The 27,102-nt window shown below is 41.1% G+C and overlaps 1 protein-coding gene and 1 non-coding gene across 17 annotated transcripts in view; one reads left to right on the forward strand and one right to left on the reverse strand.

Annotated features, from left to right (window-relative positions):
- The window catches only part of clasp1a (cytoplasmic linker associated protein 1a), a 258,110-nt gene that overhangs the window by 67,428 nt on the left and 163,580 nt on the right, over nt 1-27,102 (forward strand). For all 16 annotated transcript variants that reach the window (XM_080199457.1, XM_080199456.1, XM_080199458.1 and 13 more), the window contains exons 4-7: nt 1,529-1,632; nt 2,019-2,110; nt 2,235-2,310; nt 3,693-3,790. In XM_080199457.1, the coding sequence (XP_080055583.1) occupies nt 1,529-1,632; nt 2,019-2,110; nt 2,235-2,310; nt 3,693-3,790 (370 nt within the window). The remainder of the gene's footprint in view (nt 1-1,528; nt 1,633-2,018; nt 2,111-2,234; nt 2,311-3,692; nt 3,791-27,102) is intronic.
- On the reverse strand, nt 3,965-4,163 carry LOC145350412 (U2 spliceosomal RNA). Its single transcript, XR_013888194.1, has one exon. It is a non-coding gene; the product is annotated as a U2 spliceosomal RNA (small nuclear RNA).

Genomic DNA, 27,102 nt, shown 5'->3' on the forward strand with positions numbered 1-27,102 from the left:
ATGGTACTTGTTGGAACAAAAACCCCTCTGGAAAAAAACATTGCCTAAAATTACTGTGCATCTTATGATATGAGGGTTATGGCTAAATATTTGCTTTTAAAATCTTGGTGCATCTTATTGTTCAGCAAATACAAGACTTTATAATTATGGTGTTCAGAACCGAACAGTTGTTTCACATCAAATAAGATTCCAGAACATCTGCCTGTAACTTTAACACAAGATAACACCATCACTTACACCACAATCTGTTTTTAAATTTTATAAGCAACTTTTAAAAAAGAAATATATGGGACCAGATCAGAATCTCTAAGTCCCTAAAGTTAAACTAGACCCCAACTGTATTTTATTTTTGACATTAGTGTAACAAGGCCTTTCATGTCAGGTACGATTCCATTGACACACTAGGAAGCTATTATCAAAACAATTTATTTCAACAATACAGTTTAAACTACAACAAAAAGGGTTAGTGCAACTTGTTGAGGGGGTTGAGCTATGAGGAGAGGCTGAATAGATTAGGCTTGTACTCGTTAGAGTTTAGAAGAATGAGGGGAGATCTCATTGAGACGTATAAGATGATGAATGGGATGGATAGGCTAGAGGTGGAGAGACTCTTCCCGCTCAGAAAGGATAGTAGGACTAGGGGGCATAGCCTCAAGATAAAGGGGGGGCGGTTTAGAACAGAGTTGAGGAGGAACTTCTTCACTCAAAGGGTGGTGAATCTCTGGAATTCTCTGCCCGTTGAAGTGGTGGAGGCTGCCTCGCTAAATGTTTTTAAGACGCGGGTTGATGGGTTTTTGATGAGAGAGGGGATTAAGGGTTATGGGGAGAGGGCGGGAATGTGGAACTGAGCCACGACAGATCAGCCATGATCTTATTGAATGGCGGGTCAGGCTCGAAGGGCTAGTTGGCCTACTCCTGCTCCTATTTCTTATGTTCTTATGTACCAATTTTATTACTTAACATGACAATTCTTAACTGTTAGAATATCTCTATTAGTTCCAACTTGAGCAATATTCCTTGTAGACTCAAACTCCTCTTCAAAATCAGTTAGCAAACAATAGTCTTGTGTGTTGGTATGTTGTCTGCTAGTCTCCAGAACACTTGAAAGCTTCCAGCCCCCTGAACACCTCTGGAAAGAGATACCTATTTTCCAATAGTTTTCAAACTATAATCTCGAGAGAGAGAGAGAGAGAGAGAGAGAGAGTGAAGAGCTCCTGCTCCTTGCGGACTCAACCAGAAAACTGCCTGCTTTACGTTCATGTGACTCTGTCCTGTCAATCTCTGAACCCTACTCTGAAAACTCAGGGGGCAACCCAAAAAATAAACACCCCAATATCTAGGATCAGTTATGCTTCTGCATTCTCAGCATGTGGGCTGCCTAGCAGACTGATCAGCACCGTAAACCAGTGTTGAATTTTAAACATGTTTTCCACAAGACACATGACACAAATACATTCCTTAAAGGTACAGTATGTCTGTGTTTGAATCAATTCTTTAAAAGTATTTATTTCTTTATGATTCACTACAGTCTTACCAAGCCTACTGGACAGGCTAGGGGATGCTAAGGACCCAGTGCGAGAACAAGATCAGATTCTCCTGCTAAAGATCATGGAACTGGCTGCTACTCCACAGGTACCTACTCAGGACCAGGAAAACCTTTCCCCCTGCAGTAATAAATTGACGCCACCACGTTTTTTTCCCTTAAAGACTGCCCTGGCTCTGGCTAATGAGTCCTGTTGATATTTAATCTATTTCATATTTGATTAATTGAGAATCAGGGAATTTTTTTTTTGCTAATTGTCCACAGTATTAATTTTAATAGCGTAGTTTTCTTCAGGTAGATATGTATTGAAGCAAACCATGAGGAAAAACTAATGTGCTTAATGTGGATATAACATGTGTTCAGTGTCTGTTTTGAACTGTTATGGCCAGTCTGAATATAGAGCATGTATGGCTATCTTACTTTAGCAAGTTAATAATGGAATTCTTAATGGAAAATTGTTGTCCTTTTCCCACAGTATGTTTGGGAACGAATGCTAGGAGGATTTAAACACAAGAATTTTCGGACCAGAGAAGGGATTTGTCTTTGCCTTATTAGCACATTAAATACGTAAGTTTAAAGAAACTGGTTTTAAAACTTTTCTGAAGTTCTTGATTTTTTTAAAAAAATTTTGGTAGTGAGAAATGGTGTTCTGAAAATGCAAAATTTAAAAAACTTTTTTCTTCTTTTCCAGTTATGGAGCTCACAGTTTAACTCTAAGCAAAATTGTACCCCATATCTGTAATTTATTAGGAGATCCAAACAGTCAGGTAAGTAGTCAACTTGCTAAAAAACATAATAATTTCACTTTGTGCCTGACTTTGGTCCCTGATGTGTGGTTGCTAATCTGGGGAATAGGAAAACCTAGTTGTCAAAAGTTACGGTATGCATTATATTGGCTGTGTAAAGAGTCAGGCAAAATAGCTGAACATGGGCATTGACATCAATTCCTCCTTGGTTGACAATGAATAATGAAAGTTAAATTAATTAGTTCCAGAGAATCTTCAATAGGTTGATCCTGGGTATGGACGGATTTCCTTCTGAGGAGAAGTTGGGTTGGCTGGGCGTGTACTCGTTGGAGTTTGGAATAAGCAGCTGGGTCATTAAGTATGTTCAAGGCTGAGATAGATTTTTAATTTTTAGTGTCACAAATAGGCTTACATTAACACTACAATGAAGTTACTGTGAAAATCCCCTAGTCTCCACACTCTGATACCTGTTTGGGTATACTGAGGGAGAATTTTAGCACGGCCAATACACCCAACCAGCATGCCTTTTGGAATCATGAAGGGAATTGAAGGTTATGGGGATAAGATGAGAGAATGGAGTTGAAGATTATCACCTTTTCAGTCATGATCTCATTGAATGGTGGAGCAGACTCGAATGGTTTACTTCTGTTCCTATGTCTTGCGCTCTTATGGTCTGTGCTAATTTACGTAGATGAACCAATTCCGTTTCTGTGAGTCGCACTGTTTGTTTTGACAGAGCCATCTGTTGGTTAATGGTGATATTACAGATACAGCACACTGCCATCTATAGGATGATGGAATAATTCTGCATTTACAATCTGGAACTTGCTTTGGTTATTGTGTGAAGGACTATTAGATAAATTTACTTCCCCATTAACAAACAGCAAAATAGTCACTTTCTATTTGTCTGGATGGAGAAGAAATTCAGTTGGAGACAGAATGCCCAGTGCAAGAAAGACATCTGATCCACTGGCTGTTATGATATACTATACAACCTAGGTTTCTTTATTTAAATTGATGTCTTATATGCAATAAAAATATTGTGCAGCAAAAGCTAATGTATTGCATTTGATAAGATCATGTATGATCTTCACTCTTAATTTCATTTTCCTGCCTGATCTCTAATCCATTGGATCCCTAAGAGTCCAAAAATCTATTAATTGAATATACTCAACATCTGACTTCCAGAGCAATCAGACTTCCAACCTTCAGGGCAGCAACTGTGGTGAATGTCAATCTACATGACCCCAGAATTGCTGTCCAAATAAACACACTGAAAACTTTGTCAGTTATAATGTTGGTTATAACAAATTATGCTTAAATTTAAATCAGATAGCCTTCCTTTGGATTGTAATTGCATTGTAATTTTTCTAATTGTACTTCAATTGTTTTTAACTCATCAGGTTCGAGATGCAGCAATAAATAGTTTAGTGGAAATATACAAGCACGTAGGAGAGAGAGTCCGAGCAGATCTTCATAAAAAGGGGTTACCACAATCAAGGTAAGAAAATGAGTCAACTATTAGACCCAAGTGCCCGTCTTGCTGTTAGTCTAATTAAGTTTTTTTTGTTATTTATTCCAATTCAACCCAATCAAGTCCCATTCAGAGCCTCAACAAGTTGAGACATTCCTGATCCAAGCTGACAAGACAGGGTTCTTGCCTCCCATCTTGGGCTTGATCTACATGATCCAAGCTGATTGGAATAAGCATCGCTCTTCTTCCAAGGCTTGATCTCATTTGCATCTTAGCCAAAAGGCTGAGATGCTGCTTTTAAAAATTGCTTCAAATGAAACTAAAATGTAACCTAATGACTTCAACCAAGCGCAGCATGTCGATACTACACTTGATCTTAGCCAAAAGGCCGAGAAGCTAGTCTAATTAAGTTACAATAGCTAATCCTTTTCGGCCTTTCGGGCTAAAATCAAGTGTACTTTTACTGATTCTATACTTAATAGAAGAGAATGAGATTACACAGACTTATTTTGAAGCAATTTTTAAAAATGCCTTCTAGGCCTTTTGGCTAAGATGAAGCTCGGACCAAGCCCTGGAGGGGATGTAATGCCTGCTGCTATCAGCTTGGATCTTGTTGATCGAGCCCAAGACAGGGAAAGGGAGCCTAACTTGTCAGCTTGGATCTGTAATATCTCTCTTGCAGGGACTTTGGACCAATTTAACTTTTGATTGGATACAGCTGAAGGGGGAGCAAAGAGACCCTCCTGTTCAGTGCTGCCTTACATATTCTACTAATTATATGAATAGTTTATTAATGTATGAAGATAGTTTCAATGGAGAAGACACTGTTTATGATATTCAGTAGGTTTTGCTCTCGTAAAATTCTGTGATTAGTGTTTTCATGAAATGTGGAGCACACTCCCATACAGCCATCCCAAGTCCCTATGCATTATTTCTAATTCTTCAGTTTGTAGATGCAAACCCATAGTGTGGTCTGATTGTTTCATTAACTTTCTCTTGACTCGGATATAGGGCAGCATGTTGGCATTGTGGTTAGCACTGCTGCCTCACAGCATCAAGGTTCAGTTCTGGCCTTGGGTGACTGTCTGTCTGTGTGGGGTTTGTACATTCTCCGTGTCTGCATGGGTTTCCTTCAGGTGCTCAGATTTACTCCCTCACTCCAAAGACATGTGCCATGCTAAATTGCCACTTACTGTTGGGGTCTATCAGGGTAAAAATGTGGAGTACGGGGATAGGACCTAGTTGGGATTGTTATTGGTGCAGTCTCAGTGACCTGAATGACCTCCTTCTGTAATGAAGGAATTCTATGATTCCTCCTTCCAGAAGGTGCACAGAGAAATCTCTGATCAGCAGCCTGAAGGAAGAAGATTGGCTTTGGCTTTGTAAGGTCATCGCAGTCTGACATTCTGAGGATTTGCAAATCCTTCTATACTGGACTGTATGACCTGAAACCAACAGACAGCATGGCCTCCCAGTCTTTCTTGTCGTCTATCACACAGGTCTTAGATGACGGCAAGCGGGAGAGCCTGGATAGAACATTATCTTTGGATGAGCTGACAAGGGCCGTCGAGCCCTTTCAGAGTGGTAAAACTCCCGGAAGCGACGGCTTACTGGCTGAGTTTTACTCAGCGATGTGGGACTTGATGGGCCCAGACCTCCTGGAAATATGAGAGTATGCTTCTGGAAGGCAGCATGTTAGAATCCATGAGGAGAGGCATCATTACCCTCATCTACAAACAGAAGGGGGAAAGGGAAGAAATTAGAAATTGGCGACCCACTTCACTATTGAACGTGGACTATAAAATTCTGGCCAAGGTCATTGCCAACCGGGTCAGGTCTGCTCTGGGGTCACTGATCCATCCTGACCAAACCTGTGCTGTATCCGGCAGGAAGATCCCTGATAGCCTTGCGCTACTCAGGAATATGATTGCCTATGTGCAGGACAGGCAGGTGGATACCTGTCTCATCAGCCTAGATGTAGAGATGCTGGTGTTGGACTTGGGTAAACACAGTAAGAAGTCCCCCAACACCAGGTTAAAGTCCAGCCAGTTTATTTGATAGCTTGTGGGATTACTATCAAATAAACTTTAACCTGGTGTTGTGAGTCATCAGCCTAGACCAGGAGAAGGTGTTTGACAGATCGCACAGCTACATGATGGATGTGATCTCCAAAATCGGCTTTGGAGAGGGAATCCGCAATTGGATCCGACTGCTCTATGCAGACATCAGTAGTGCAGTTTCAATTAACGGGTGGGAATCAGGTTTCAGATCAGGCCTGGACTTGGGCAGGGCCGCTCTCCCTCCTCCGTCCTGTTTGTATGTTGCATTGAACCCTTTGCTGAGGCCCTCAGCAGTGACCCAGGCATCAAAGGGGTTAGAATCCCAGGCAGTGGAGGCACGCAGGTCAAAGCCTCGATGTACATGGATGATGTGGCTGTCTTCTGCTCAGACCCCTCGTCTGTTCGCAGGCTCCTCCAAGTCTGTGAGCAGTTTGAGCTGGCCTCAGGAGCCAAAGTTAAGCAGGGCAAGAGTGAGACCATGTTCTTTGGGAACTGGGCTGACAGATCCTTTGACCCCTTCACCGTCAGGGCAGACTAAGGTGCAAGGGATATGGTTTCAAGTGGCAGGGGCATGCGCCAAAAACTGGGAAGAACGCATCACCAAAGCCAGGCAAAAATTGGACTTGTGGGAGCAACGCACTTTCTCTATCACTGGAAAAAACCTGGTGATCTGATGCGAGGTACTGTCTGTGTTGTTGTACGTGGTGCAGGTGTGGCCTGTCCCCAAATCCTGCACAGCAGCAGTGACCCAGATCATCTTCAAATTTATCTGGGAGATCGAAGATGGATCCTGTCTGGAGGGAAGCAATGCACAAATCTCCAAAGAACGGAGGGAAAAACGTTCCCAACACTGCCCTTGTCCTGATGGCTTTTGTGTGCGGCTGCATCAAGCTGTGTGTAGATCCTTGGTACACTAACAGCAAGTGCCACAACTTTTTGAGGTTCTACCTGTGCCAAGTGTTTTAGAGGATGGGTCTGGCCACACGCCAGAAACACTCCAAATAGTTGGACCATACTGCAGCACCTGTCCTTCGTGGAGAAATTTTTCCGCAAACACACCTTTGACCACATGGCGGTCAAGCAGTGGTCAGCACGTAATGTCGTTGAGGCCCTGAGAGAAAAGGAGATGGTGGATCTTGTTGGATGGTTCCCTGAGCAGACTGTCAATGTCATCTAGCAGAATGCCTCATCACCAGAACTCTCAAACAAGTACCAAGACCCCTCAGGTGACTGTGTGGAGTTTGCACATTCTTTCCATGTCTACGTGGGTTTCCTCTGAGTGCTCCAGTTTCTCCCCACAGACCAAAGATGTGTAGGTTAAATGGATTGGCCATGTTAAATGTGCAGGATAGGGTGGAGGGGAGGGCCAGAGTGGGATGCTCTTTTGGAGAGTTGGTGCAGACTTGATGGGCTGAATGGCGTCTCTCTGCACTGGAAGGATTTTGTGATTTCATTTCAGAGTCAACCACATTGCGATAGATCTGGAGTCACGTGTAGGCCAGACCAGGAAAGAACGGCAGATTTCCTTTGCCAGGGACATTAGTGAGCCAGATGAGTTTTTACGACAATTAACAATGGTTTTGTGGTCATTTATCGAATTTAAATTCCATCCTCTGCTGTGGAGAGATCTGAACGCAGGTTCTTCGAACAATGCTTGGGTGTTTGGACTACTAATTCAGTGACAATACCACTATGCTTGAGGCTCAATGAAGAGATGGTTAGGTGGTAAAACTGTGGACTGGGCCTTCACAGCAGGCAATGCAAGATCTTTGGACAGCGGAAGGATCGGATACAGGGGAGAAAGTTGAACAGGACATGAAGGTTTTGTCACCTCTGGATTTAGCCTGCGATTATCATCAAGGCAGCTGATGGAGTCCAGGTTTGTGTTAGGATGTGTTCTTTGGATGTAACTTTTTCCCTGTGATCCAAAGAATCCATTAGAAGTAAAGAGGGAGTGTTGGAAAAAAAGTGAGCGAATAATGTTCATCAAAAGGTTTAAGGTGACGGGGGAGAGATACAAAAATGTCCAGAGGAGCAGTTTTTTCACACAGAGGGTGGTGAGTGTCTGGGACAAGCTGCCAGAGATAGGAGTAGAGGCAGGGACAGTTTTGTCTTTTAAATAGCATTTAGACAGTTACATGGGTATAGACGGATATAGGCCAAATGTGGGCAATTGGGATTAGCTTAAAGGTTTAAAAAAAATGGCATGGACAAGTTGGGCAAAAGGGCCTGTTTTCATGCTGTAAACCTCTTTCAGACCTGGCTTGGCTGGTGGTGAGAAGAGCAGTCCCCATCAGATCCTTTTGTGCATGCGCGAGGTCTCAACATCACCGCACGCTGCTTGCAAAGTGGCTGCGGAGGTGATGAGACGGTCGCACATCTCCTTGTGGAATGTGCCTTTGCAAAGAAGGCCTGCAGTGAGATGCAGTGGTATTTGTTGAAGTTTGTCCCAATTGGTTCGGTGACGCAGGACTCTGTGCTCTGTGGGCTGTTCCTGGGGACGCACACCAAGATAAATTTCAACTGCTGCTGGAGGGTTATCAACTCGGTGAAGGACGCACTTTGGTCCGCCCGAAACTTGCTGACCTTCCAGTTGAAAGAATTGCCCTCGATTAAGTGTTGCAGACTGGCACGTTCCAAGGTCCAGGACTATGTGCTGAGGGACATGCTCAAGCTTGGGGCAGCCGTTGCGAAGGCACAATGGGGAAAGGCCACTGTGTAAAGCCTTTCAATCAAGGCAGACTGAGGGTCTGGGAACTGCAGAATACCCTTGGCCTGCGCTACTGTGTGCCAATCTGAAAAATAACAGCACACAGTAAAATCTGAGGCATGTATATAGTTTTTTATGTAATGAATGTAATGTTGTGTAAATAAGCATAGTATTGTACTGGAAAAATGATTCCTATTTTGCACTCTTTGTAATTCTTGGATCTGTCGTTTTGCAATAGTTTATTTGAGTTTTTTTATGAATAAAGTATATTTTTGAAATAAAAAACATTCTATGATCCTACTGAAAACCTCATTCAGTTTTGTCTGTCAAGCTATCAAAGTCCATTGGAATGTTAGTACATGGAGTTTGGCCAGTTTCTGAAAATTGTCCATCACGAAGACTTTCCTTTTTAAATGTTGGTTTAATTTGGGCTTAATGCATTCTTGCTGAAGGCTTGGCTACCCTGTTATCTGGAAATTGGATATAACAGGTTTGCAGTTAAAAGATCTTCCTGATTTGTTTTGTCATGCTTTTGTTGGTAGAGGAAATTGGCATAAAAGCCTTTTAAACTTGCAAGTATCTGGAAATTTGCCTTTCTCACACACACCGTCTGGCTTACTTAGGAATTAGTTTTGAACTTTTGATCCATGTATTTGTTGACTGTCATTACTCTTGTGATTTTATTCGTACTGTTTATAAAAATAAAAGTCTTAATGCTGATTTTTTTTTTAACCAACTGTGAAAAATCTAAAATATCACCTCCCAACTATTCACAGTGCTGGAAAAATTCAGGTCTTACAGGAAGAGTCCGGTATGACTCTTTCCTGTCCACTAAGGTTGCCCAGTCCTAAGTTTTTTTTTCCAGCACTTTTTTGTTTTCATTTACTTATTTACAGCATTTGCATTACTTAGCTTTTATCCCAACTATTCAGACTTGATTTTTTTTTGCCTTTCACAAAATGTCTTGGCTCCAGCAGCGCAGGCTTCATGCATGTAACATCCAATCCTGTAGACTGGTTCTATATTCTGTCTATGGATGATGAAAGAAATCGCAATACTATTTCAATTTGCAGCACTGTTTGAAATGTACTTGGAATTAAATCATCACTGGGTCAGATGAAATGGATTGCACCCAAATTAATGAGGTGCTTGCACCTGCTTTTTAGAATTTGGTCCTTGATAATAGGTTGCGACTAATTATCATTACAAGTGCCAGAAGTTCATTCTGCAATTAATGGATTCACGTAATCACTAATGTTGAACATCATTGCTGGAACTTGCTGTTAAATAGCTTCTTTGTCTGACTTTCATCGCAAATAATCTTTGCGGGTTATGACCTTTTTATTAAATGCTGAAATATACAGACTCCCAGCCATTCTTTTTGTCCCTCATTTAGTTAGTGCAGTTTTTGCTGTCGAACTGTGATTAATTTGTTTAGTCCGGTTCAAAAGGTATTCAGAGTAATCACTTCATTTCTGTTAGAATCGGTTTTATTGCGAGTGATAAATCAGCCTAACCAATTCATTTCCTTTCATGATAATATCACCTCTTTGAAAGATACCAGTGTTTTTTTTTCATAATGGCATTTCGATGGTATGAGGGGGATTTTTAATGCAGAGCAAAATACTTTCGCTTGATAGGACTTGCAGTTTGTTTCTTTTAATTTCCCTTTCAGAAAAGCAGTGTCCATCTAGGCATCAGCAGCTCTTTTGTAATTCGTCTATTCCTTATTACTCTTGTGTGGTCAGATGATGTACATTAGTAGATTGTGATCCTTGGATGGCAGTATAGGTGGTCTTATCTTTGCCAATCTCTGCTCCTGAACTTTCCAGCAAGGATTGTGAAATTGCAATCCTTTTTTTCCATTTTTAAAAATTTAACTGGAACAGATAAAATAGGGTGATTCGGGCTGAGTACATCATTACTGACACCAGTACTGGGGAAAGAGGGAACTGGACCTTTGGGAAAGTCTTTACCTAAACTAGTGTCCTGAAGAAATGTATAATTTAGAGCTAAAGAGGGCTTCAAACCTATTAGGGGGTGTAGAATGTGTAGGATGCATCACATGAGGGTAGATTTGCAAAGGTAAAGAAAGGACAAGGCAATAGTGCAGGGTAACAATAGAGCTAATGACCACAGGAAGGGAGCGTGCAAACATAAGAGTACACCAGCAAATAAGTTCAGAGTGGGAAATATGTGGATCATTCATAATGGGATGAATTGATAACACAAATTAAATTAATAGTGATGATAATTGACATGTTTGCAAAGTGTCCATGGCTGGCACCTAGATATTCAAGGATATTTGACATTTCAGAAAGATAGGAAGAAGAGAAGAAAATGAGCTGGGAGTGGCTCTGTTAATCAAGGATATGTTCAGTATACAAGTGAGAAATTATCTTGGTTCAGAGGATCAAGATGCAGAATCAGTTTGGGAGGATATAGGAAATAGCAAAGTAGTTAAGTCATTAATGGGAATAATGAATCAGCCTCCTGACAGGAGCTACACTGTAGGTCCACGTGTAAATCAAGAAACAATACGCATTGGGCAAATCTGATTGGCAAAGATATATTCAGGAACATTTTTTAGAATAATATACACTAGAACCAACCAAGGTTATTTTATTTTAGACTGGGTAATGTGTAATGAGGCAGGATTAATTAATGATCTTTATTATAAAGGATGAAGAGTGATCAGATGTTGGTAAAAAGCAACATTCCATTTGAGGGTGAGATGTGTGGGTCTGAAACAAGTGTTTTAAATCTAAATAAAGATGATTACAAGATAAAACAACTGTTAAAGGCAGAAATGGAATGAAAAATTAAATGCAAGATGGTACAGAAACATTGGCAGAAATTTAGAGAGATATTTCATAACTCTCGAAAGATGTATGCCACTCAAATATTCTGAGAAGGGTGCACCGCTAATCAAGGAAGTTAAAAATTGTAAATTGAAAAGAAATGCACAATGCTGTGAAGATTAGTGGTAGGCCAGAGAGTTGGGAAAACTTGATAGCAGCAAACGATAAAATTTACAGATGGGACAAAGATAGATGAGAAAGCAAGTTGTGGGGAGAATAGTCTACAAACAGAGTGAGTGGGCAGAAATTTGGCAAACGGAGTATAATGTAGGAAAATGTGAGGTTGTCCACTTTGGTAGGAAAAGCAGAACATTATTTAAATGGAGAAAGACCACAGAATGCTGCGGTACAGAGGGATCTAGGTGTCCCTGTACATAAATCTCAAAAGGTTAGCGTGCAGGTACAGGGGTAATTAGGAAGGCAAATTGAATGGTGTCCTTTATTGCAAGAAGATTGGAGTATGGGGGAGGTATTGCTACCAATGTACAGGGCATTGGGGAGACCTCATCTAGAGCACTAAGTTTTGATCTCCTTCCTTGAGAAAGGATAACAGCACTTTGTGTGCTGCCTTCTTGAACCACTGCAATTGTGTTGTGGGAACACACAATCACCTCAAGGGTAATGGGGATGGGCAATAAATGTTGGCATCTAGATCAGGGGATACAGCTTAAAAATAAGGGTTCTCCCATATATGATTTTACTTTTTGGCCCCAAGTGAATGAGACTTGTCTGAAATATAAGATATTCGATCCAGTAAAATGACCTAGGCTGGATTCTATGTGACTCCTAAGTGCACTAAGAATGATTCACAAATTGTACCTTTCTAATTTTAGCCAAAGTTTGCAGTACCAATATAGTTTGCAACACAAACTGGAGAACCTTGGGAATTAATAAGGTTTTGACTGTTTGCATTCATATATTGCAATTTGACTTTGTTTGCCATTTGTGTATTTTATTTGAAGAAAAATCCACGAGTCAATCTTTGTTTTCCAGCTGGGGCAACTGGATGAAAATTTAGAAGGTGCTTTACTGCACATGCCCAGTTCAAGAGCTGGGATAAGCCATCTATCTGAATGACTTGACGAGCATCAGTTACTAAACCCATATATCGGTGACTGATTGATAGAAATGCTTGATAAGGTTTACTGAGAGAACAAGTTAACTAATGCCGTGTTTCCTGATAATCCTGGTTTATCCTTCATGATTTGGCTCCAGAATACCAATATGGGTGCAGAGTGGTTTAATGAGAAACTTCAGTACGTATGAAGAAATTTATATCCTCTGGCTTGAGCTTTCAATAGTAGCATAGTTCATTTCTGGTCTTATATCCCTCTCTCTCTCCCTCTCTCTCTCTCTCTCCCTCCCTCCCTCTCCCTCCCTCTCCTCTCTCTCTCTCTCTCTCTCTCTCTCTCTCCCCCTCCCCCCCCTCCCTCCCTCTCTCTCCTCTCTCCCCTCCCTCCCTCTCTCTCCCCTCCCTCCCTCCCTCCCTCTCTCTCCCCTCCCTCTCTCCTTCTCTCTCTCTCTCTCTCTCTCTCTCTCTCTCTCTCTCTCTCCCTCCCCCCCCTCCAAGTTGTTCATTTCTGCTATTCTGGTCAGGTCTTTCAAACTGCTGTTTATATCTTTTGGTCTACTGCACCCTTTAAACCCCTATTTTGCGATAAGCTTGGCTGAGCTGTTTGTGTAATTTAGATAAGTGCGACACGGAGTTGTTTTTCTCCAGGTGTTATAATACAATCAACTAAGCCCATGATTACATCTGCAGCTATCTTTAACTATTTCTGCAGATTCTTAATATAACTGCTTATTTTAGATGGTTTCACCTGGAGCAGCATTTTCTTTATCTTTTACACACAATGCTGCTGTTTTGTACACAGGCATAGTTTCACAGTTCAGCAGTTCTAATATTTATCGTAGCATTTAACTTGGTTAAGTTATTAAACTTGAGTGATTTGTTTTTAAAGAGTTGCTCCATTATATTTAAATGGTTACTTAATCATATTTTGACATTAATCAGTTGACAGCCCATTTAAGGATCGCTTGGCTTTGGCCTTGGTGTTATTCTTCTTAGGAGGCGGAGAGGATGAAAGCTGAAAATCTGTTTCTGAGAAATCTGACTGATTTGTCCTTGGTAGATTTTTACTTAAGTCAACCAGTTGCCCACCCATGAATGAGCATTTTCATGTGTACAGTTTTCATTGCAAAATTAGACCAAACTTACTGTTACTATGAAGAGTTTCGGCGTTTCCAATACTTTAATACAAACTTGTCACATCTGCTGTGTTTGCAGTGTAGAAAACATCCAGAGCATGCAAAGTGGCTCTTACCATATTTAACAAATTTATCAGTAGATGACACGGTGGCACAGCGGTTAGTACTGCTGCCTCACAGCATCAAGGACTCGGGTGACTGTCTGTGGAGTTTGCACGTTCTCCCTGTGTCTGTGGGTTTCCTCTGGGTGCTCCAGTTTCCTACCACAGTCCAAAGATGTACAGGTCAGGTTGATTGGTCATGCTCAATTACTTCTTGGTGTCATGTAGATTAGCAGGGTAAATACGTAGGGCTACAGGGATGGAGCTTGGTTGGGATTGCTGTCAGTGCAGATGAGCCAAATAACCTCTTTCTGCACTGCAGGGATTCTATGATTCTACGACACACAGTTTATTCTTTCTGGGTTACTCCCCACATTTGTGCATGAAATCATTACTCTGAATTATCTAATCACTGTAATTGCCATGTTACATTTGCAATCTTGAACTTCGTCTTGTAAAACGTCAGCATTTCCAGGTTCTCTCTCTCCCCACCTACCCGTCTGTTCCATAGGTTGTATTGAAAATGGAAATCATTGGGTTTTATGAACAGATTATATATTAATGGGAATGAATGCACAGTGTGCTTCTCAGTTTAGGGATTTGAGTTTGAATCCATCAGAGACTGGGGTTAAAGTTTCCATGTTCTTGGATTTAAAGGAGTGGCTTTTGGCAACCTTGGTGGTATGGTATAACCATATTTTCCAATATTTAGATTTAATTGACACTATTACTATTCCTCCAGAGGCTGAATGATTTGAGTGAATAATATAAAGGTTAAATTGGTATTGCAGTTAAGATGGATGACCTCATGAGGTTTAACATACTTTATGATTGTGCAGCTGATGGAAGCTTGGTTCTGCTGTACTTGCCAGTGCCTGATGATGACGTGTGCGCAATAAATGCAGCGTTCCATTATCTGACACTGCCATCTTTCATTGTGATGACAATAAATATTTGTATTAACGTGGTGAATTTCATAAGAAAAAACTCTAGTGCTTCACATAAGATGGGCCATGATGGCTGTTGCTATATATTGTAGATCCTGCCCACTGACCACCAGATTCTCCAAATAGCACAGATCAATTAACTTATTTGTGTTGAGCTTTAGTTGGTTACTTTAGTTTAGTTACTTCAACTCTCTTCAAATAGTGAAATCAGCTTGTTGATGCCCACAGTTGGAGCAAGTAAAAAGGGGCCAGTTCAATTTCATTAAAGCAGCACACTATTTTCAGTAGGTTTTTGAGATGGCTGTGAACTCAACCTTCTTTCTTAGGCAAGCGTTTGGCCAGATGCATCGCTGAAGGACAGTTGGATAAAGTTTTTCTTTTAATTTGGTTTGTGTTAAAATTGATCACATCTGCAAACGATTGGAGATAACTGGATGATGGAGTAAGCTTTATTCTACACATGCATACATGTTTGCATCAAAGAAACACTTGTTATTGAATCTAATTAAGAGTTTAATTGGGTAATGAGGATAGCATGTGAGAAAGAAGTTGAATTTTTTTTGAAGAAAGTTGTTGAATTAAATTAAGCCGGACCTGAATGTCTCAACCCTTATTGAAGTTGCGGCTTCTTCTAGTTTTGTCTTGATGTGGTCCCCAGTAACTTGGAACTTGTGTCTTGATTGATTCCTGATTCAGCAGTGAATGATAAGTTACTGATTTTGGATGAAAATCTCAATTTATATATTTAAAAAAAACTGGATCAAGTGACCGAGTTCCCCAATTATATTGGATATAGTTTGTATTTACAATATCCTTAACATTCTAAATATTTAAACATTGTAATTTCTATTTCAACCTAAATTTACTGCACGTTAGATCATTGGTACATATTTCGCACCATATCTTCTGTGCAATTACAGTTCAGATTAGTACAGCTACATTTTGACACTATGACATACACCATTTAATTACTGAAAGCATTCCATTTGTCTTCACTTGCAGAGTCTTATCCCTTCTGTAAATTTTGTTAGTCAATAACTAATGGATAAATAAAGTGCATTGCTGCAAATAGAATGATGAGACTGATGTTTGGATGAATTGGAACTAACTTGTTTGTTTTGAGATGTTTGATCTTGGATTTATGAGTCCTTGGCTTCACTGAAGTTTAGTATTTCACTTCGTGCTGGGTTTTCCACCTGTGAGACTAAAATAGAACACAAGTTTTCAATTAGCTCAGCTAATTTGGTGTAATCGAATTTATAATTCAGACTAAGACATCCTGTCCTTTGATACCTGTAAACAAATCTTGTAAGAGGAATTTGCCTGGACCTGTTGCAGCTGCTGGATTGCTGGGTGACATTGTACATTATTGTTAATCAAAATGTCTAATAAACAAAGGCATAATGGAGGATTTTTGTCATTGTAGAGCTGGTGTTTGTGGTACAGACTTGCCATGGTTGGCAGTGCAGCTTTTTAGAGCAGGTTTGATCTGAACTGTAGTCTGCAGACTCTTGAATAAACGCAAGATGCACCTCTAATAGATTTGTATTCATGGTGTGAAGTTCTTCAGTATATATTTTAATGAACCTGCAAGCTGACCAAAATAATGAAGTGCAGGTTGTAAAACTGAAAAATATTTTGAGTTTTAAAAAATGTTCACAGTGCTTTTGGTGCATCTTGTGACGCCAGTCAGCTGAGTTGAATATAAATATTTCGATGAGAGGCTGCACAGTTGCTTTTGATAGGAATGAATCTTGGTGAGAATTAATTTGTCACGTTTGGATAATTTATTTGTCGAGACGTTTACGATAGCCAGAGTTGGGATTGAATACGTTTCAACAGTCGTAAGGACCCTGATTTGGCCCAATAATGTGCGTTAATTGCACCTTTGCACTAGCTCCCCTTCTCATTGCATCACTGTAAATTTTTCCTCTTCCCAAAATTTGAGTATTTGGTATTATTAATCACAAGGTTTGGTTTAATATAATTTATGCATTTAGGAAATAGTAAAGTCTGGTGATTTTGTTCAAGTGTGACAAAATAATTGCATTTGTTAGTGTGGAGTTTCGAATCAACATTTTGTATTACTATGTGTAGAAGGAGGAAAAGCTGGTGACAAAATCCATTATGGACGAAAAGGGATTGGTTTAGGTTAGTGGGTCATTGTTGTTTTTTTTTAACTGGTCGGCGCAACATCGTGGGCCGAAGGGCCTGTTCTGCGCTGTAATGTTCTATGTTCTATTATCAAATTATTTTTATTTGAAGAAAATTCAGATATCATAAATGGGATAACTGTAGTTCATTCCTCTTCAGTTGAATGCAGAGATCACTGTTCGTTGTAAACTTACCACATGGCATTTATTTTCTTTCAAGGATACGTTTTAAATTTTTGGATGAAAAGATAATTGTACTGGTCAAAATACAAAAATATGACGTGTAGTGTAAGTTGGGGTAATCTTATGAATGATAATGTTAATTGAAGGGAAAGCCTTGAGTTTTTCTGTCAAAAAGCAGACAAGACCTTCAGAGCTGTTCTGTCAGCACTGTTCATTGATGGGGTAATAATTAGTAATTCTGAACGGGGAGAGCTAATTTAATCCTTTTAGGAAGCTTTAATAATTCTGTATTTGGTTTGAATGCACAAGGGCATTGCATTCCGTGTCTGATTGAAAAGAGAGTAATGAACATTGCTATTCTGTTTTAAAGAAAAAGAAAGCTATTGTGTTCATTTTCAATCTAGCTGCTTCGTGTTTGCTACCATTTTCAATTCAGTATGTCCCTGTACTTGGTCAATGTGGGAATTGCATGAATGATTTTTGAGTAAATTTTGTTTACTGCATCTGCTGGATGAGTTGACACTTAACATGGATTCACTGGATTAGGATCACTTTATTCGGAAAGGAATTTATACAAGTAAACAAGTGGCAGATTAAATTTAATGCAGGGAAGAGTATGAAGCAATTCATTTTGGTAAGAATAGTGGAGAGAAACCATGTAAAATAAAAGGTACATTTCTAAAAGGTGTGCAAGAATAGAGGAACCTGGTGGTTGTGCAGATGCGCCATAGAAAACATGCTTTTCCGGATGTATCACAGCTTTTCTGGCTCCTGCTCTGACCAAGACAGCAAGAAACTACACAGGTCCATCTCGGAAACCAGTCTTTCATCTATTGACTCTGTTCATACTTCCTGCTGCCTTGGAAAAGCAGCCAGCATAATCAAGGATCCCGTGCACCCCGGACGTACTCTTTCCACCAGGGAAAAGAAACAAAAGTCTGAGACCACGCACCAACTGACTCAATAGCTTCTCCCTTGCTGCCATCAGACTTTTGAATGGACTTGCCTTTGTATTAAGTTGATCTTTCTCTACACTTTAGCTATGACTGTGACACTATATTCTGCACCCTCTCCTTTCCTTCTCCCCTATGTACACTCTAAGAACTGTACACTTATCTGTATAGCATGTAAGAAACAATACTTTACTGTATATCAATACATGCGACAATCAATCAAATATGTGCAGAAATTGAATTTGGCAGAACAAGTTGAGAGTGTTGAATAAAAACAGACAGGACCTTGGCTTTAAAAATTACTGCAAAGAATTCAAAAGCAAGAAAGTTTTAATGAACATGCCTAAAACACTGGTTCATAAAGTATCATGTCCCGTTTTGGGCAGTTTGAAAGTAAATTTGAATAGTGAGGTGTCTGGGCAAAACAGATGGGGAGAAACCGTTCCCATTGATGGAAGGTTTGAGAACCAGAAGACACTGATTTTAGGAGATTGGCAATAGGAGAAGAACGCAATGAGGAAAAGCTTCATTTATGCACAAGCTGCATGATTGGGATCTGGTGTGTACTGCCTGAGAGTTGGGTGGAGGCAGATTCAATCATAGCTTTTGACAGAATTGGATCACTATCTGAAGAGGAAAGATTTTCAGGGTTATGGGATAAATGCAAAGGAGTGGCACAGGTGTGTTGGGGTTGCGGAGAGCTGGCACAGGCACAGTGGACTGAAAGACTTCCTGCAAAGAGTGAGTAATTCTATAAACCTTGCACAATGTGTATAAACTATTCAAAACAGTTTTTAACCTTTGACTAGAAAACAAAAGTTGAAGAGCTTCATGAGGCATGCATTTGGACTAGTGTCTGACATCTCTTGGAAGTGTCAAGGAGCATAGTTTTTTTTTAATTTGTTGAACTTTAAGCTCTGGAAGACCTTTCTTATATTTCATGGTTTTCTGATTGAACTTCAAAAGGTAGGACAGGTGCCATTTGCTAATGTCAGCTGTTAATTTATCAAAATTGAGGTTGTAGACAGGAGGTTTAGGGGCCTCTTCACTGGGATTTATTCCCTAAATGTGTTTTTAATTTGGCAGCAATTAATCAAAGGTGCTTGTGACTGGTTCAGCTGTAGTTCAGTGTTATTAATCACCCTTATGAATGACAACTTTTGTGCCTTTGTGACAACTGCTCCCAGTCCTCCGTGATTAGCTACCAAGCACCTATCACCCAAATGTGTAGAGGTTGACAGCTATGTATGACCTACGTTGCATCTACCTTTACAAAGGCATGCATTCTATTTAACCACTTGCAAAGTGTGTGCCAGCCTGCAGAAAACAGTTCAAAATTCCAAATTGGTTAGTTGAAATAATCGTGCTATTTTCTAACCCTGTCTTTAATGCACCAGCTTGCCAAGTTAAATATTTTGTTGTCTAGTTGTTTGTTACATGTTGGATTAATTTTCCATGCTACTATTAATGGTTCTTCTACACTATACAACTCGATCATAGCTCTTCAATTTCTGTGGTTCTTGAAAGTAGCCAACGGTTATTTGTACTTATCTTGTGCCTTAAACTGTTGGTGTATTTCCTTTTTTGTGTCCCTCTTATTGGTTAGCTATGCAGCTTAAACTGGGCCAAAGATCAGTTAAATCTGTCACTTTTTAGTTGTACGTTGAGTATAAATAAAAAACTGCTTTAAAATAATGTAATAAACTCACTGGCTTCAGTGAGTTTCTTCAAAAATGTTCTTTGTTCATTAAAATTTGTAAAAAGTACATAATAAACCATTTCAACTTGAAAGAGTCATAAGATGCGATTTGTCTGCATATGGTGTGTTCCTCTCCTCGATGCCTCTAAATTTACAATACTCTTGATATTTGCAATACATTGCAAAGCAGGCATACAACTTGCGCAAAACATTTTAAATTGAAATATTACAAAATACGACACAATTCGACATTCCTACTCACCACATGTTCTTACTGAAATTTTAATATTCTTGATATTTTCATTCATTTTATGGGATGTAGGTATTGCTGACTGGACCAGCATTTATCGTCCATCCATAGTTGCCATTGAGAAGGTAATGGTGAGCTGCCTTCTTGAATGGCTGCAATCCCAGAGGTGTAGGTACACCCACCATGCTGATAGGGAGGGAGTTCCAGGATTTTGATCCAGTGATGCTGAAGGAACGGTCATACATTTCCAAGTCAGGATGGTGTGTGACTTGGAGGGAAGCTTTTAGGTAATGGTGTTCCAAGGTACCTGCTGCCAGTGTCCTTTTTAGATGATAGTGATTGTGGGTTTGGAAGATGCTGACAAAGGAACCTTGGTGAATACCTGCAGTGTATCTTAAAGATGGTACACATGGTGGCCACTTTTTGGTTATTTGAGGGATTGAATGTTTGTGGAAGGGGCAGCAGTCAAGCAGGCTGCTTCATCGTGGATGGTGTAGAGTTACTTGAGTGTTTGTAGAAGTGTAGTCATAACATAAGAACATAAGAAATAGGAGCAGGAGTAGGCCATCTAACCCTTCGAGCCTGCCCCGCCATTCAGTAAGATCGTGGCTGATCTGTCATGGCTCAGTTCCACTTTCCCGCCCTCTCCCCATAACCCTTAATCCCCTCGCTTATCAAAAACCCATCAACCCACATCTTAAAAATATTGAGCGAGGCAGCCTCCACCACTTCAACGGGCAGAGAATTCCAGAGATTCACCACCCTTTGAGTGAAGAAGTTGCTCCTCAACTCCTTTCTAAACCGCCTCCCCCTTTACCTTGAGGCTGTGCCCCCTAGTCCTACTGTCCTTTCTGAGCGGGAAGAGTCTCTCCACCTCTATCCTATCCATCCCATTCATCATCTTATATGTCTCAATGAGATCTCCCCTCATTCTTCTAAACTCTAACGAGTACAAGCCTAGTTTATTCAGCCTCTCCTCATAGCTCAACCCCCTCAACTCCGGCATCAGCCTAGTAAACCTCCTCTGCACTCCCTCCAAGGCCAAAATATCCTTGCGTAAGTGCGGCGACCAAAACTGCACACAGTACTCCAGCTGCGGCCTCACCAGTGCCCTATACAGCTGCAGCAAGACCTCCCTACTTTTATATGTAATCCCCCTCGCTATGAAGGCCAGCATCCCATTAGCCTTCCTGACCACCTGCTGCACCTGCAGGCTGGGTTTTTGCGACTCATGCACAAGGATCCCAAGGTCCCTCTGCACCGTCGCCTGCTGCAGTTTTTTGCCACGTAAGTAATAGTCCTTCCTACCATTATTCCTACCAAAGTGGACCACCTCGCACTTGCCAACATTAAATTCCATTTGCCAGTTCCTGGCCCATTTGCCCAGCCTATCTAGATCCTTCTGCAGACTCTCCACACCCTCCGCGCAATTTGCCGTTCCACCAATCTTGGTGTCATCAGCAAATTTCGACACCATACACTCGGTTCCCTCCTCTAGATCATCTATATAAATGGTAAATAGCTGAGGCCCCAGCACCGACCCCTGGGGCACTCCACTAGTCACCAACCGCCAATCCGAATAGCACCCATTAACCCCCACTCTCTGCCTCCTATTTGACAACCAATCCTCTATCCACGCTAACACCCTACTCCCAACTCCATGCCCCCTTACCTTCTGCAATAACCTCTTGTGAGGTACCTTCATCCAGGCAAGTGGAGAGTCTTCCATTACACATCTGACACGTGCCTTCTAGATTCTGGACAAACTTTGGGAAGTCAGGAGATGAGTTACTTGCTGCAAATTCCCTTGCCGTTGACTTGCTCTGGTAGCCACAATATTTATGTTTCTCATCCAATTCAGTTTGACTTGATTTATTACTGTCATGTATTGGGATACAGTGAAGAGTATTGTTTTTTGCACACTGTACAGACACAACATGCCATTCATAGAGTACATAGAGAAGGAAAGAGTGCAGAATATAGTGTTTCAGTCATAATTAGGGTGTAAAGAAAGATCAACTTAATATATGGTAGATCCATTCAAAAGCCAGATGACAGCAGGAAAAAAGCTGTTCTTCAGTTGGTTGGTACGTGTTCTCAGACTTTTGTATCTGTTTCCTGAAGGAAGAAGATGGAAGAGAGTATGTCTGGAGTGTGTGGCTGATTTTCTGAGGCAGTGGGAAGTGTAGACAGTCAATGGATGGGAGGCTGGTTTGTGTGATGGACTGTAGTTTCTTATGGTCTTGGTCAGAGCAGGAAGTTGTGATACATCCAGAAAGGATGCTTTCTATGGTGCATCTGTAAAAATTGGTGAGAGTTCTAGTGGACAAGCCGAATTTTCTGAGCCTCCGAGGAAAGTAGAAGCATTGGTGAGTTTCCCTAACTATAGTGTCAGCGTAGATGGACCAGATAGGTTGTTGATGATCTGCACACTTAGAAACTTGAAGCACTTAATCATTTCTACATCTTCACCATTGATGTAGACGGGCATATCCTCCACTACATTTCCTGAAGTCGATGACTATCTCCTTTGTTTTGCTGATCATTGAGGGAGAGATCATTGTCATCGCGCCAGTCCACCAGATTCTCTATCTCTTTCTTGTACTTTGTCTCATCATTGTTTGAGATCCGACCTACGACAGTGTCATCAGCAAACTTGAAAATGAAGTTGGAGCGGAACTTGGGCCATGTAGTCATAAGTCTGTATGGAGTATAGTAATAGGCTAAAGGGTACCAGTGTTGAGGATAATCATGGAGGTGATGCCGTTGCCTATCCTTACTGATTGCGGTCGGTGGGTTAGGGAGTCTAAGATCCAGTCGCAGAGAGAGGAGCCGAGCCCTAGTCCACAAGAGTTTGGAGGTGAGTTCTTTTGGGATAATGGTGGTGGAAGCTGATCCATACGAGTCTGACTAGTCCTTGTTGTCTAGGTATTCCGGTGTTGCATGTAGAGCCAGGGAGATGACATCTGCTGTGAACCTGTTGTGATGATACACAAACTGTAGTGGATGCAGGTAATCTCCACAGGTACTGTGGTTAAAATACTTTAGACAATGATCTTAGGTCATTGCACCACTGCCACAAGGCTTAGTGTATTCTTCCACTCATTGTCCTAAAATGTGTCAATCTGCAACAGTCTAGGACAACTCTGTTCTAGAAGACCATGTTGTGAGCAAACCAAAGAGCACCTTTCACCAAGTTAATGATGCTCCAGCTGTCGTTGAAGTTTATCTTGGTGTCTCCCCCTGGGAAAAGTCCTTTAGAATCATCCTTCTCTGAGCTGCTTTGGATGAACCTCAACCAAAAGCTACTGCATGTCTCTCCAGACCTTGAAAAGGCACTTTCCACAAGGAAGTAAGCAACAGTCCCTTCCTCACCACAGCCACCTAGAAGAGAATTGTTGCAGGGGTACAAAACTGCAGTCATGCAGAAAGGGACTGGCTGAGAGGGGCTTTCTCACCAGCCAGACTAAGTATTGGTGCTTGTTTTGAAAGTTTGGTGATGAGACTTTGACAGTCAATTTGGAACTATCTAATGGGATCTGCAGCCTCCTTTTCCCAAATGCCCCTTCAACATTAAATGCGGACCACTGTCTAATGGATTTGTGACAAAGGTATCTTTCCACATAAACTTTTATCACAACATTAGATGATATGACGTGGTCCAACTTTTGGAGCATTCTGCAGCAACATGGCTAGACCCATCGTTTGTAACACCGGGGATGGAGAACCTCAACACACAGTGACACTTTCAATTTACATACTACTGATCTACCCACTGCTTGATGTAGTTGCACACACAGGTGGCCATTGTGATGAGGGCAATGTTGGTTCTGTTGCTCTGACCAATGATAAATTGGCTCAGATGGCAAAGCTTTGGGTGGAATTTACTTTGGCTTTCAAGGCCATTTCAAACGGGTTGCAGATGCTCATCAATGTACACACTGACAGTGGATCAAAGTAGAAGATGGCGACCTTCTACTTGTAGGGGCAGATGTTGACCTGAGTGTCTCTGCTGCCTTAGATTCTCACTCCTCTTATGCCTAAATCCTTCCGGATGGACTCAGCAAAAGGTTCTATGCAACGTAAGAACAGGACAGAGGGGAGACTATTGCCGTGCCTGATCGGAAAACTTTTTGTTTCCCACCCATTGGTTGAAACTGAACTATTAATGTTTGTGTAGCGCATTTGTATACAATTGCACATTCCCTTCCCAAACCCGTTTTTTTTGGAGAGCACAGCCATCATGCAGCAGGTTCGGTCAAGGCCAATGAAACAGGAATTTCTACCCAATCTGCAATGTGTTGTCAATTACTAATTCCTGCCCTAAACACCTCCCACTTGTTGAGGGTAATGGTCCCTTTCCTCATGGATTCTGACACGCTACGGGCCTGATGTATTCTCGTGCACTTCCATCAGATTTCAGATGATCCAGACCCACAGAACCAGATATAACTGAGCTGGTAAGCTGTCTCTTCTGGGAGTTTACTCTTCTCGAACGACTCTTGGCTCATCCAGAGTTTGCAGTTTGTCCTGACTCCCACATACTGTCTTCTAAGACAACTTTTGATAGAGGACAGGAAGGACTGGGATGTTGTGCTGTCAATAAACTTCAAGTCATGGAACCTGGCATAAAATATTTTGCTGATCTTCACAACGTCAGACCACAGTGGGGTGGCACGGTAGTTAGCACTGCTGCCTCACAGCTCCAGGGACCCAGGTTCGATTCTAGCTTGGGTCACTGTCTGTGAGAAGTTTGCATATTCTTCCGTGTCTGCGTGGGTTTCCTTTGGGTGCTCAGGTTTCCTCCCACCGTCCAATGATGTGCGGGTTAGGTGCGTTGGCCATTCTAAATTGCCCCTTAGCGTCTGGAGTGCGCAGGTTAGAGAGAGTAGTGGAATAAATTTGTGGGATTATGGGGATAGGAACTAAGTGGGATTGTTATTGTTGCAGACTCGATGGGTCAAATGGCCGCCTTCTGCAGTATAAGGATTCTGATTATCAAGCTATCTTTAGACTGCTAATCATGAAGTTTTGTTTTGCTAAAATATATATTTTATTTGTAAAATATCTGAAAGGACATTAAAAGCCTAGCCATCACAATACACTGATATTCAGGTTTTCTACATAGACCATGTTGCTCTGCGGGGCTTTATTACAATCAGAAGAACATTACAGACATTTTAAAATGGCCATTACAAATGATGCAATGATATCAGTTGTAATGATTCCAGAAGCCTAACAGGAAAGGAACATAGTTTATTAGAGAATGCAAAGTAAAACTACTACAGTGGTGTGTACACGCTAGTCCCTGCCTGGGACTCGAGTTAAGCAGGTCCAATCTGGGCCTGCCTTATAAAAGTTCAGACTGGTAGGCCACTGCTTTGTTACCAGGGGAACTCGTACTCAACAAGCTCCACAGGGAGATTAATCGGTGATTTCCCCATTGTCCTCGTGTAGGTTATCACAGTTGTCTATATAGATTAAGTTGCACTCTGAGGTGATGCATGTGCCATTTGCCCTGTGTGTTCGATGTGAGTCATACAGCCCCAGGGGTTCCTTACAATTCCCCTTGATACACAATGGATGAAAGGTCATAGACCATAAATTTCCCCTTTGTGCCTGTGTGGCAGCTGCCCTGAGCATTAGTGCATCCTTCAGCGCAGAGTCTTGGGCTTGGAATGTGCCAGTCTGCAACACTCGGTCAACGACAGCTCTTTCCACTGGAAGACCGAAAAGTGTCTTTCACAGAGCTGATCCCGCAGTTGTAGTGGATGTTTGTCTTGGTGTGCATCCTTGGGAACAGCCCATAGAACAGAGCCCTGTGTCACAGAGCTGCTCGAGATGAACCTGTCCAAAAACCAGCAGATTATATTTTGTCCCGATTTGTTGTAAATAGAAGTGGACTTTGTTAACAGTGATATCGCTAAGCTGATAAATTGGCTATCCAGCCCAAGAAAACAGTGGTGGGGCTTTTTTGTGTCTTGAAAGTTGATAGCTAATTATGTTCTTTGGCTGATATTTATTGAGTAAGGTGCAATGTTGTGAAATGATATAGAAGGCAGACTGTTTTTTGACCTCAAACGTACAGTCCAGATGGAGTCCCTTTATAATGATCTTTGCACACATTCCTGTGCACTATGTAAATTAGCCAAACCCAAATTAATGGATATGCTAAACCAACACTATAAAGTTCAATTTACTTTGAGATTAATTACTTTACATGTTTCAAATAACACTTGTTTCCATTGATTAGCCACTTGCATTCTTGATTTTGTTAGCTGTTTCTTGTGCTTTCTTTTGATTTTTGTGCAAAAATGCAACTTACAGGAACATGTAATGAAAACAGAAAATTCTAGGAATGTTTAGGTCGTACAGCATCTGCGGAGCAAGGGTAATCAATGTGAAAAGTCAACTTTTTCTTTCTACCCAGTTGTTATCAGACCTGCTGACCATTTCCAGCATTTTCTGTTTTATTTCTAATCCACTATAGTAGTTCAATAATGCATACCCAGTTTGGTTTGTATCCAGAAAAACACACACAAGTAAGGAATAAGAGTTTAAAACAATTGCACTGCTAATGCCACCAGTTCCTTGGCAGAAACCAGATATGAAGCTTTGCTGTTGCTCCTCCATGTAGACTCACTGGGTTGATGAGGAATGTTGAAGTGCAGCTGTAGCAGCTCGTATGTTCCTGAAGTCAATATAGCGATTGGCAATATGTGTTGACAGCTCCTGTCTGTTGCTCCCAGCTATGATCTTATAAAGGACTGACAGCCTGGCTGCATCTCTGCACATTTTGTAGAGGCCAGATTGTGAACTAAACTGAACAACTGTCCATCAATTCTGTATTGTTGTATTGAGTCCAAGCGGAAGCATAGTTTGGCAAACAAGATCATAATATTTAATTACTGGGCTTTGGTAGGTTGACAAAGCTGTTAGAGCTGACCACTGGGGCAGCAGGATCAAGAAAATGTTCACAAAATTTGAGAATGCAAAAAATATGTTCTTACCATACGTTCCAGGTTCTGCCCCTTGGCTCAGCCTGATTTCATACTGAAGAAACCCACACAAAGCTTGAATGGGGGAAATAAAAAAAAAAGTTTAAGGTTGATTTAATATAATAGCTGCGTCTCCTAGTTAAAGCTTTAGGTTCTGTCCAATTAAAAGCCCCACTAAGAACTTGATACTACTGTACTTTTGAATAAAATTGAAGA

The sequence above is a fragment of the Carcharhinus amblyrhynchos genome, chromosome 11, assembly GCF_965287045.1.
Source record: "Carcharhinus amblyrhynchos chromosome 11, sCarAmb.v2.hapA, whole genome shotgun sequence".
Classification (NCBI taxonomy): domain Eukaryota; kingdom Metazoa; phylum Chordata; class Chondrichthyes; order Carcharhiniformes; family Carcharhinidae; genus Carcharhinus; species Carcharhinus amblyrhynchos.